Genomic DNA, 13,546 nt, shown 5'->3' with positions numbered 1-13,546 from the left:
CATCTTCACGAAGAGCAAAGATATCTCAGAAAAAAATATTTTTACGCACCCCCCCCCCCCCACTGCCTGCTGGTTTTTATGGGACCACACAGTGCTTCCTTCACAAGCGAAACATCAATAGCAATTATTTTCTGTAAGGTCTTCACAGACTTCTTTCAATATGGCCAAAACCCATAGAATCATGAACCTTTGGGGTCTTGAGGACCATTTGTTTACTTTCTATTCCATGCATGGTTTCCATTCAAGCATCCCTGATAAAGGTATCCAGAGTGACTTGGATTCTTAGATTCTGATAGGAAACTCTATTTTATGTTGCATTGTAAGAGACAGAGGGCCCAGAAGCTGAAACAGATGTGTCAGGATTCGTCTACATTAGCCCAAAACCAGGCATCCGGAACAGGCCACTACCGTCTTTGTCCTAAAGATATTTATGGAATATCCACTAGCCTCTGATACTTTTCTCATTTTACATGTCAGTGTGGCTGGAGGGAACCATCAGTGAAAACACGGCACAGCCTGGTGAGCAATAGTCATGGGAATGGAGAGAAAAGCACAGATTGTAGGTACAGACTAATGAGATGTGTGGGGAGAGGGAGAATAAGTCAGAATTATTCCCAGATGTGAGTCCTGACAAAGGCAGCTGGGATAAAAGGGAAAGAAGCCTGGACTGTAACTCAGAATGTATTGTCTGTTTTTCACTTACTACTGATAGGGCTTTTCAGCCTCCGTTCTTTCATCTGTAGAAGTAAGGAAACATTTCCTCTTGCACAGATCTTTGGAAGATTAAGTACGAAGTTTCACAAATGGCCAACAGACATGTAAAGGTGCTCAGCATCGCTAATCATCAGGGAAATGCAAATCAAAACCACAGTGAGATACCACCTCACCCCTGTTGGGATGTCTATTGTCAAAAAGATAAGTGATCACAAATGGTGGTGATGATATAGAATAAAGAGAACCCTGTGTGCTGTTGGCGGGAATGTAAACTCGTACAGCCACTCTGGAAGACAGAATGGAGGCTCCTCAAGACATCAAAAATAGCACTACCACATTATTGAGCAATCCGACTTCTGTGAATATATCCAAAGGAAATGAAATCACTCTCTTTTTTTTTTTTTTTAATTTCTTTTAACGTTTATTTATTTTTGACACAGAGAGAGACAGCATGAACGGGGGAGGGTCAGAGAGAGAGGGAGACACAGAATCTGAAACAGGCTCCAGGCTCTGAGCCATTAGCACAGAGCCTGACGCGGGGCTTGAACTCACGAACCGCGAGATCATGACCTGAGCCGAAGTCGGACACTTAACCAACTGAGCCACCCAGGTGCCCCTGAAATCACTCTCTTGAAAAGATATCTGTATTCCCATATTCATAGCAGCATTATTCACATTAGCCAGAGTATGGAAACAAAGTAAGTCAAAAAATGGACGAATAAAGAAAGTATGGTATAGATATACAATGGGATATTATTCACCTTTAAAAAGAAGGAGATTCTGTCATTTGTGACAAAATGGGTGAACCTGGAAGGGATTATGATAAGTAAATTAAGCCAGACATAGACAAATACTGCATGGCAGAACCTCTTCCCCCCCATAAAATCAACTTCATAGGAACCGAGAATAGAAAAATGGTTACCAGGGGCTGGGGGAGGAAGAAATAGGGAGACGTTGTTGAAATGGTACAAACTTTCACTTATACGATGAATAAGTTCTGATGACCTAATGTACAACATGGTGACTGTAGTTGATAACACTATATTATATAATTGAAATTTGCGGAGAGAATAGAACTTAAATGTTCTCACACACACAAAAAAAGGTAAATATGCAAAGACAGTGTGTAGGTTCCTCAAAAAAATAAATATAGAACAATTCCACAGCTGAGTATCTATACCAAAAAAATGAAAATACTAATTCAAAAAGATATATGCACCCTTGTGTTTATTGCAGCATTATTTACAATTGCCAACATTTGCTATCTCTTGTCTTTTGCTAGTAGCCATTCTGACAGGCTTAGGTGATACATCATTTTGGTTTTGATTTGCATTTCAGCAATAATTAGTGATGTTTAACATCTTTTCATGTGCTTATGGGTCATCCGTATGTCTTCTATGGAAAAATGTCTTCAGATTCTCTGCCCATTTTTTGACTGGATTGTTTATTTTCTTGTTCTTAAATTATATGAGCTCTTCATATACTTTGGGTATTAACCCCTTATCAAATGTATCACTTGCAAATATCTTCCCCATTCAGTAGGTTGCCTTTTCATTTGGTTCATTGTTTCTTTCACTGAACAGAAAGTTTTTAGTTTGGCGTAGTCCAAATTGTTTATTTTCATTTCATTTCCCTTGCCTTTGGAGTTAAATCCAAAAAATTGCCAAGACAAACTGCTTACTGCCTATGTTTTCGTCTAGGAGCCTAATGGTTTCAAGTCTTACATTCAAGTCTTTAATCCATTTGAATAGATTTTTGTATATAGTATAAAATAGTGACCCAGTTTCATTCTTTTGCATTTAATGGTCCAGTTTTCCCAACATCGTTTATTGAAGAGACTTTCCTTTACCCATTGGATATTCTTGCCTCCTTTGTCATATATCAATTGTCCATACATTTGTGGGTTTATTTCTGGGCTCTCTATTCTTTTCCATCAATTAGTGTACCTGTTTTTATGCCAATACCATACTATTTTGATATCGATAGCTTTGTAGTATAGTTTGAAACTAGGGAGTCTGATGCCTCCAGCCGTGTTCTTCTTTCTTAAAAATGTTTTGACTATTCGAGACCTTTTGTGATTCTGCAAAATTTTTAGAATTATTTGTTCTCGTTCTCTGAAAAGTGTCATTGGAATTTTGATAGAGATTGCATTGTATCTACAGATTGTTTCAGGTAGGATGGACATTTTAACAATACTCTTTCAATTCATGAGCACAAAATATCTTTCCATTTATTTGCATCTTCTTCAATTTCTTTCATCAGTGTTTTATAATTTCAGAGACTTTTGTAAGGTCTGTACACTGAAAATTATAAGACATCCTTTTATTGTCAATGCATGGTTTCATGCTGTCTTTTAGGGAGAAGCATTTTATCTAAAGGACACGTTAGAAGAAAACAGCCTTGTGCATCCTCTGAGGTGAACCCAGAGAGGATCTGAGGCAAACCCAAGGACAAAAAATTCCTCCAGAGCAAACCAGCCAGTGCGTTCATTTAAATCATTCCATACCAAGGTCAGCTCTTTGAGGATATGAACATATACAACACGGGATGTTTCTTAGAAATAAGCACTTTGTAGAATATAAATATTATGAAAGTTATACGGATCAAAGATACATAGAAAAAGACAGTAACAAAGAGGAAAGAAAGAAAGGCATCCAAAGAGAAAGGGAGAGAGAGACGATGACAAAGAAGAAACTAGACAAACATCAAACGTGGAGAGAAGGGTGTGCATGATTCTATTTGTCAAAGGGAAAGAAGGTAGATATTTTTGTTCTTTGTAGGTTAATATGTAAATGGAATTCTGATTTATTAGCGGTCTCCAGCAGATGAGGTGATGATTAGCACATTTCCATATTTATAGAAAAGCAACACTAACTTTCCGGATTTATAGAAAATCAGCTCTTCACAAATAGCAAATTGTGCTATTATCGACATATGGTTTTCTATAAACAGAGCTGAGGTAATTATCCCTGGGACAATTTGTTGGTGGGCTCCTTTTGAATATTAACCACATTGGAAGCCCATTTCTGCCTCACAGATTTTAAAGAGGAGGGGCCATGAGACACCCCAGACAATTAATTAGTAATCCAACACCAAAGACAGAGCCCAAATGAAAGGCTTTACCCAGGACCACATGGTGGAAAGACCATAGGTCCAGGGCTCTGACACCAGCTTCCTGTAGCCCTAGGCAAAGTAATTAACCTCCCTGAGGAGCCTCAGCATTTCTGGGCTAAAACTGGGATGATACCAACCTCCAAATTGGCAAGAAAATTAAATGATGTTGTACACAACAGGACCCGGAACCCAGTAGGTCATCAACAAATATTAACTATGTTTCCATCCTTACATTATTGAATGATTCTAAAAATACCTGCTTGAATTAAGCTTTTCAAACTCCTGTTTTGTATCGACCTATCTTAAACTATTTGTTTTGTATCATGACTCCATATGTGTATGCATATCTTTGTTTAACTGGAAAAAAAAATTTATCGAAGCAATAACCTATTTTCACTACCTATAATCCTCTATGATATTTTCTATTCTCTCCTTTGTTGTTGTTGAAAATGTTGTTTGTGATCCATACTGTGGGGTTGCAACCTGTAGTTTATGAAGTCCTCTGCTGCAAGAGGGTAGGGACCATATTTAGATTTACTCACCATTGTACCCCTAGCATAAACACACAAAAGATACTCAATAGATATTTGAAATTATAGAAGAATGGATACATGGATAAATGGATGAATTAATGAATGGCCCTCACCAGGAATCTAAATTAATGCCCTCTTTAAAACTCTATGTCTCGTTTTACACTCTCACTACATACTGAGCATTGTTTTAAGTGCCAAAGAGATAACATGTCAGACACGATACCTGCTTTCAAAGATCATGCTATCTAGGAGGAAAATATTTGCATTTGGAAAATTACATTTTGAAGACTAAATAAGTGTGGAATTTATATGAATGTGCTGAAGAGATGGCCAGCCTGGGCTGGCGCAGTCAGGGAAACGTCTTAAAACTGGGTGAATTTGAACTTAGTTTGGAATATGGATAGATCTCTCAACCCTCTACTCGCTCACTCATTGAGTAGGTTGGTGGTTCTCAAACTGCAGTGATCATCAGAATCACCTGGAGGGCTTGTCAAACTACAGACTGCTGGTTCCTTTACCAGTTTCTGATTTGGTAGGTTTGGCATGGAAGCCTGAGAAGTTGTAATTGTAACAGGTTTCCAGGTGATGCTGATGATACCAGTTGGAATCCACACTTGGAGAACCCACTGTTCTAGCAGTTTTTAGAGTGAGACCATGAAGGTTGTTGACCCCATGCTAGGGAGTTTAGCTATTCAGGATTTTAGGCAAAGAAGGTATATCAGTGTATCTGTAAAGTAGAGGGATTATTCTGGTAGCAATTGTTGAGCATGGATTGGAGGGGTGAGCCTTCCCCGAGAGACCCTTTAGGAGCCAATGCAATGATAAGTGGAAGATGGAAACCCAGCCCACCACTGTAGCAGTGCAGATGGAGGAGAGTGGCAGGATGAGGGCTGGTCAGGAGTCAGAACTGAAGGTTCTTTGAGATCTCCAGGGGTAAAGGAGGAGGAGGAATCTGGGATGACTCCAGGTTTCTAGCATCACTGACTGATTGTACAGCAGTTCCATTAACCAAGAATCTATATTTGTAATAAGTTTTAACATTTTAAACAACAAAATCCCAGGGGCGCCTGGGTGGCTCGGTCGGTTGAGCGTCTGACTTCGGCTCAGGTCATGATGTCACGGTTGACGAGTTTGAGCCCCGCGTCAGGCTCTGTGCTGATGGCCCAGAGCCTGGAGCCTGCCTCAGATTCTGTGTCTCCCTCTCTCTCTGCCCCTCCCCCCGCTCATGCTCTGTCCCTCTCTGTCTCAAAAATAAACAAACATTTAAAAAATTTAAGTAACAAAATCCCAAGTATTATTTATTATCAAAGAGTAACTGGAATGTAATAGAAAACACATAGTTTTGGGGAGCCAGACAAGTCCGAGTTCAAATCCTGTTTGTGATGCTTCTCAGCAAGTGATTTCACCCTTCTGGACCTCAGTTCCCCGTAAATAATAATACTCTCAAATGGGTTGGTGACTACAATGCACTTCACCTTGTTCTGCCCCCAGTCCATTGTCACCTCCACATGTCTCCCTGCTCTAATTACAGCCCTGCACGATGCAGCCTCCTCCCTGAGTATTAGGTATGTTACCTTGTATGGTTGTCACAAACAAGATCGTTAGTGGCTCATAGTCAGTGCTCAGGAAAATGCAAAGCCCATCCTCGTGTGTGCATTGACCACTGTGCGCATAAAGCTTCTGTTCTACTTACCAAGCGATTCCATTTTTTCTTTGTCAAGCACCAGGATGTATTCATAAACGCCACCCATTGATCCAGACGTTATGTAATGAGTGCCATAGTCGTTGATGAACTTGGAATACATGCCGTAATTGTACTGCTCCGGAAGCTCCATTAATGACTGCAGCATGCTTTCATCCAGCACAATATTGTCCCTTCTCATCTTAAAATGAGCAGTCTGCACCTTTGTGGAAATTCTCATGAAGTTATATTTCTGCCAACAATCACCGCCGTCGAGTAAGGGAGAAGAAAGAGAGTACACATTTTACCATATGACATAACGCAAAAGATCAGCATTAGTAGCTGTGGGAGATACGTGTATTTATAAACGTGTGAGCATCAATACCCACAATGGAGTGTTATTCTATTTTACAGGCATATATTAAACACCCGTGTATGCCTGACCACCTCTCTCATGCCTGCATCTCTATTCCCACTGACCCTGTTCAGGTCCTGTTTGCCTCAACTCTCAACTGGGTTGGTTACTGCAATGTGCTTCCTAGTACTGGTGACTGTGTTCTGCCCCCATTCCATTGTCACCTCTGCCCATCTCCCTGCCCCAATTATAGCACTGCATGATGTAAGCCTCTTACACAAGTATTAGGTATCCATTAAAAATTATGTTTGGGGGGGGTGCACTTGGGTGGCTCAGTCGGTTGAGCGTATAACTTCAGCTCAGGTCACGATCTCGCGGTTCGTGGGTTTGAGGCCCTCATTGGGCTCTGTGCTGACAGCTCAGAGCCTAGATCCTGCTTCAGATTCTGTGTCTCCCTCTCTCTCTGCTCCTGCCCCACTCGCTCTCTGTTTCTCTCTCCCTCTCCCCAAAATTAATAAACATTAAAAAAAATTTTTTTAATGTTTTTTAATTGTGCTTAGGAGTAGTTTTGATGACATGAAATTCTAAGATGAGTTATTTATGTAACTTATTGAACAAATATCTGTAAGAGTCTGTAGTCACTGGCATTATGCTTGGAGCAGAGGACACAATCTTGGATGAGACCGGCCCCTGCCATCATGGAGCTTACATTCTAGTGGTAATCTTGTACTGTTAAGTAATGAGGTAAGGCAGGCTCCTGAGATAACAGGGGTCATACTGGATTGGTTTAAGAGGGAGAGGATCATGTGTGGGCATTACTTCACTTGCTCTGAAGCAATAGTGAAATTTTGAAAAGGCCACCTGCTTTGAGAGAAGTCCACATGACCATGTGATCGCCAGATCTCAGAGCAACGTTTTCCCTTCAGAGCAATAGCTGACTTAAGGCAATGCTCTGGAATGTACCTTGTATTTGTTGAAGAATTTTCATAACTGTATTTTCATCATCCAGAATAATTTTTTGAGCCCCAACTAAATCGGCAGTTCTGGTATCAGGGTTATTGAGGCTTTCTGGTAAACTTTTAACCAACTCAAAGAGTTGGCCAGAGAGCGAGTTCTCTGGCCCCTGATGGTTTCTCCTCCTTAGACCCTACTTTTTCGCTTCCCACCCTGATTGCCGGCTGGCAATCCCAAATTTGTGGGAGGCAATCTGCCGTCTGCAGACCTTTGCACAATGCTGTTTCCCAGGCCCGGAGCACCCTTTGTTCACTTCCATCTCCCTTCGTCGGGACAACCTGTTCTAGTCTTTAGAGCCCCGTTTAGGTAGATGTCCCTTCCTCCAGGAAGCATTGCCTGGCCGCTCAAGTTCAAAGGAAGCTAGTGGTGAATGTTTGATGGATAAATGAATGCTTGCGTGTGCCAGTCCTCTGATCTATTCAGAAAAGCAAGGCTGGCTTTCGAATTCTTCCCAAGCTAGTTTAGAGGGCCTGGCTGTTTCTCTTGAAGGCATTCCTATTCTAAGTATTCCCATTTACTCCAGGTAACCATGAAAAAGAATGGGGTGAAGCGAGAAGAGTTCCAGTCTTATCATTCAATTTTATTCCCTTTGTGGTGATTCTGTGTGCAAAAGTGTAATAAGAAAAACAAACATGATTACCACTGATCAGACATTTCCAATTACACAAGCAAATGAAGATTCAATTACTACTGTACTTTTTTAATGCAATTAAGGTAATACATGTTCAGTGTAGATTATGGAATACTGTTTGGCACAGGCATTATGCTTTAATACCTTGTTATTATACTTGTTTAACTTATTCACGAACGAAGAGTCTCGTGACCCGGATAAACCCACATCCACTGTTGTTTCAGGGCTGCCCGCGGGGCCCACACCAACAACCACTCCTGCCGACACAGACCTGTCATTCTTTACTTTAGAAAGAAGTTCATTTGCATCATTGTATAACTCTGAGGAGAGTCTAGTATCTGCCAGGGCCTGAAAAGAAACAAACAGATGTTAGCTTTGTGCGCCAGAGTTGTATCTCGATCTGTACTTAATATTGAAGTCTTTGCTCCGTAAAATATTTCAAGTTGCAGAATTTTGTTAAGTTTGTTTATTTTGAGAGATGGAGTGTGCGGGCACGCACAAGAGTGGGGGGAGGGGCAGAGAGAGAGGAAGAGAGAGAATCCCAAGCCGGCCACACTGTCAGTGTGGAGAGGATGTGGGGCTTTAACCCATGAACCATGAGACAATGACCTGAGCCAAAATCAAAAGTCGGGCACTTAACTGACTGAGCCACCCGGGTGCCCCTGCAGATTATTATCATTATTTTAAAAGGCTACTCCAGGCATTAGGTTGATCCTCACTCACTAAAATTCTGAAAACATAGCAGTTAGTTTAGTTATTATTTAGTGGTTGTGCTAAATATTTCTTTAAGGGGCACCTGCGTGGCACATTTGGTTAAGCGTCTAACTCTTGATTTCTACTTCGGTCATGATCTCCTGGTTTGTGAGTTCAAACCCCGCCTGGGGCTCTGCACTGTCAGATTCTCTCTCCTTCTCTCTCTGCCCCTGCCCACCACCCATCCCTCAAAATAAATAAATAAATAAAAATAAAATATTTATTTAAGTGAGCACACACACTCATGATTCTCATAACATGCTGTATTGTTCTGAGTGTGGATTTTTTTTTTCCACCTGACTTTTCCTTCCTGTAGAAGAGGCTGCCTTTCCCTACACCAGGGACACCCAAAAAGCCGCATCTGGGCCTGGATCTGGGAGGAAAGGGGCCAGGGGGCCCAGCAGGTGGTAGGAGTTCTAGGCAGAGGTTTGTGTCCACAAATGTCAGGTTACTTCACTTCAGGCACACAGCACAGTGGTGTTTCTCTGGCAACTGGAGCAGAGTCATGACTCGCGCCTTGCCTGAGCCGAGAAAGCAAGGGTTAAGAGCACGTGGGTGGTTCACTCCTCAGTCATAGGAGCACGTATGTGTCGCGATGGAGTCGCTGTTAGTTTGGGTCCCGTGTGTCTGTGACAGACGACTTAGGGTGGACGGGTGGCATAGGGCATTATTTTCGAAAGCCCAGAGATCTCAGAATCCTTGGTTGCCACCGCATAGCCTAGTCTGTCTGGCCGGACACATAAGCCCCACACCATCCTCGGGGTTAGGAAAATGGCATTGTCTGTGTCTTCCGGCTCGGCTTCCCATTGGCCTGGTGGCATTGGTGGAAGCAGTGGGGAAGCGGACGCCATAAGCCTGGCCTCATCCTGCCATCAATATTTATCTCTTGAGGAAGTTGGGGGAGGAGGATGTGACCAATAATGGGTCAGAATCCCTGGATCCGACATCTCTCTGTAAAGACAGAATGCATAGGACTATATAGATAGAATGTGTGTGATCTGTCTTGCCTTCTAAATGACACATAGCCAGGCTTAGTTCAGATAGATCTGGGTTTGAAACTCGTCTCTGCCACCTACAGCTTTGGGCCTGACGCTTTATCCCTCTAAGTCTTTGAGTCTTTTTCATATCTAATGGGGCGATGATACTATCTACCCCTTTGTGGTGTTGTGAGGCTTAGGTGAGAGAATTTGTGTGCAAGCGTAAGATCTGATGCATAGCAAGCATCCAGTGGGGTGCAGACATCTCACCCAGAGGGTGAAGGGTACAGAAATGAATGACCTGGGAGTAGGCGCTGGGGCTGGTCATGAGCCATGTGGTGCTCCAAGGGACTGGGGAACCACACAGTTTTGGAGATAGAGAGAATTTAGGGATCGTCAGCATTTTGCAAGCAAGCACTTTTCAACAGCAGAACCCTCTCCGTACACAAAATCACCGACAGAAAATCAAGACAGGAAAACTATCAGAAAAAGATAAATACCATATGATTTAGCTTATATGTGGGATTTGAGAAACAAAACAAATGAACACAGGAAAAAAGAGACAAAAAAAAAAGATTCTTAAATGCAGGGAACAAATTGGTGGTTAACAGAGGGGAGGTGGGGGTAGGGGGGAAATTGGTGAAGGGGATTAAGAATACACTTATCATGGTGAGCACAGGGTGATATATGGAAGTGTTGAATCACTATATTGTACACCTGCAACTAATGCACCACTGTAGGTTAAGTATACTGGAATGGGAAGAAAAGAAAAGAAAAAAGAAAAGAAAAGAAAAGAAAAGAAAGGAAAAGAAAAGAAAAGAAAAGAGAAAAGAAAGAAAAGAAAAGAAGAAAAGAAAAGAAAGGAAAAGAAAAGAAAGGAAAAGAAGAAAAGAAAAGAAAAGAAAAGAGAAAAGAAAAGAAAAGAGAAAAGAAAAGAAAGAAAAGAAAAGAAGAAAAGAAAAGAAAAGAAGAAAAGAAAAGGAAAGAAAAGAAAAGAAAAGAGAAAAGAAAAAAGAAAAGAAAAGAAGAAAAGAAAGGAAAAGAAAAGAAAAGAAGAAAAAGAAAAGAAAAGAAAGGAGAAGAAAAGAAAGGAAAAGAATAGAAAAAGAAAGAGGGAAGGAGGAAAGGAAAGGAAAGAAGGAGGCAGGGAGGGAGGGAAGGAAGGAAGGAAAGCAAGAAAGGTGATCAGTGAGTAGCTGCCCCTGGTGAAGCAGGGGCCTTGGACTCAGAACACTGCCCAGCCACCTCCTGTCCTGACCTCCAATTTACATGGCAGGAAACTGGGCCCAGGGAGAGGCAGTGGGCTGTGCAAGGTCTCAAATACTTACATTCTAACAGATTACAACCTGGTAATAAGTCTTCTGACTAGCAGCCCAGAGAAATGGACCTCGAATCTGTTTCATTGGTTTGGGAATGGAGCCAAGATCTAGCAGGTGGGTGGTCACACTCAGGTTGTGCCTCTTTTTGGCCCTGCCCTTGCCTGTCCGTGCCCCATGGGTGGGGGCAGACGTAAAGGGGCCTTCGGACACCAAAGAGCTCTACAGGAAATAGAGTCTTCCTAAGCAAGGCGTCCATCCCCATCAACAGGCCTCTCTCTCCCCACCCCACAGCGGCCTGTGAGCACCCTGTTCAGACTCACTTCAAAGTGGTACTTGAGGAAGTTGTAGGGTTTCCGGAAGTACTTCTCATCTTCTCCGTAGTAGAGACGCTCACAGGCAGGGTCATAGCGAAGCGCTCTCCACTCCCCGTTGTATACTATCTCACACTGGCCCCCGTAATACCTGGCATCGTACACGCTCTGAGTTTCCTGCTGGGTCAGGATATTGTACCTAGAGTGAAAAGGCAGGCAGCTGCTGGGAGAGAACACTGAAAAGGCAAAGAGCATAAAATATCCCCTGGAAGACGTTGTTGCTGGTCTGAGCAATGGTTTCACAAACTGTGTTCTCTGGAGCCCTAGGGTTCCTCAAAGTGTCTTAAGGGCTACTTTGCCTGACACGGGGAACCAGAGTGGGCGGAGCCGGGCCCCCAGGTTCCCTTTCACCAGAGCAGCTGAAGGTTCCATCAACACCTAGAATAGGGCGCCCCCAGAGAAGGCACTCCTAAAAATCGGGTGTTTGAGTTAAAGAGTAATATGCACAGTTACCAAAAATCCAGGCACAGAGCCGGAAGTCTGAGCCCACTTCCTAGCTCTGCCACAACTAGCTGTGTGATCTTGGACAAATCACTTAACCTCTCTGTGCCTCGGTTCCATCATTTGTAAAGAGCAGTCAATACTGCTGCCCTCAGAGTGTTAAATATGAGCTGCAACATACAAGGAGCCATAAAGTACTTGGCATATATTAAGTAGCAAGTAAATGCTGCCCTTGTGGGTTTTGTTTGTAGTGTTTCAGGAAAAGCTTTGCTGGTAAAAAAAAAAAAAAAAATAGACTTGACATATTGGGTGTAACTCACGTTGCTAAGTTGAGAATCTGACCCTCAGAAAGGCCATTGTTTTCAGGGCGGCCTGGAATGTCAGAGGGTACAATTTGAAAATCATGGAGACTCCTGTTGAATTTCCAGTTTGATCACCTACCAGCTCTGTGAATTTGGATACATTATAGATGGCTTTCTGAAGTTCATTTTCCTCATTTGAAGAACAGACAGAATAAAACCACTTCTCATGGTTTTTGGGGTGTCTAAATGAGAGCATTAAAGTAAAATGGAAGTCCAGTTGATAGTCCATACTACGCACTCAACAAGGGATACTTCCTCTCCCCTAGCCCAGTACCCTCCCAGAAATACTTTCCTTTGCTTTTCTCTCTGGGGCATTTCACATCCATCCGCCTGGGCACTACATTTTAAGCCACAGACGGTGGAACCTTACATAGGCATAAACAGCGTTACATAGATGAAATACAGCTTTAATTTTCTAGAAAAAGAGAAAGTTAATGGAACAAAAACATTTCACTTTGGCTAAGAGATCCAGGACCTAACAATCGAAACCTCTTATGGTATAGATAATAAAATGATTTCTTGTCTCTGCCTCTCAAACTCCTATTCAGCCTTTAATACCCAACTCAAACATTGCCCCCTCTATCTGACCCTCTTTGATTATCCTGGACAGACAGCTATTCCTTCCTCTGTGTTCCCATGGCAGTCAGTGATTACCTCTGTCATAACATGTGTCATATTTTTTCATTCCCTCCATGAAAAGACACAAAGGCAGAAGATGAGCAGGGGGTTCACTATGAATAAAACCTGTCTTGAAGAAATAAATGGGTAATTATAGAGCACCTAGCATATAGTAGAAATTCAAGGTATGTTAACTTCCTTCTTCCTTTCCTCTCTCCATGTCTTCCTTCATATTAATGGAAGTGATGTAATAATAGCTATGGTGAATTGAATACACATTCTACCAGACATGTAGCATGTGTTAACTTTTAACCTCCTGACAATTTTGCAAATGCAGAAACTGAAGCTCAGAAAAATTAAGCAATTTGCCTATAGTCACAGATAAAATTTTTTGATGCTAAAATCTGTGTTCCTTCCCTTTACTTCTCTGCTTACTTTTCTATCTTCTCGAGCATTGAACATGTTTCTGCCTTTGGCTTATAAATATAGGCTCTCCGGTGAGCCAAACAAAAAGTCAAAAGAATAATTAGTTTGTTTTTTTTTTTTCAACGTTTTTTATTTATTTTTGGGACAGAGAGAGACAGAGCATGAACGGGGGAGGGGCAGAGAGAGAGGGAGACACAGAATCGGAAACAGGCTTCAGGCTCTGAGCCATCAGTCCAG

The 13,546-nt window shown here is 42.0% G+C and overlaps 1 protein-coding gene across 1 annotated transcript in view; it reads right to left on the bottom strand.

Annotated features, from left to right (window-relative positions):
* Nucleotides 1-13,546, bottom strand: part of C8A (complement C8 alpha chain) — a 68,326-nt gene that overhangs the window by 24,952 nt on the left and 29,828 nt on the right. The window contains exons 5-7 of the mRNA XM_040470378.1: nt 11,412-11,601; nt 8,187-8,390; nt 6,055-6,295 (exon numbers count right to left, since the gene is read on the bottom strand). Coding sequence (XP_040326312.1) covers nt 6,055-6,295; nt 8,187-8,390; nt 11,412-11,601 — 635 coding nt within the window. The remainder of the gene's footprint in view (nt 1-6,054; nt 6,296-8,186; nt 8,391-11,411; nt 11,602-13,546) is intronic.

Source organism: Herpailurus yagouaroundi, unplaced genomic scaffold (assembly GCF_014898765.1).
Source record: "Herpailurus yagouaroundi ecotype Mexico unplaced genomic scaffold, PumYag 77, whole genome shotgun sequence".
In the NCBI taxonomy this organism is placed as follows: Eukaryota; Metazoa; Chordata; class Mammalia; order Carnivora; family Felidae; genus Herpailurus; species Herpailurus yagouaroundi.
This window is presented reverse-complemented; position numbering and strand designations above follow the sequence as displayed.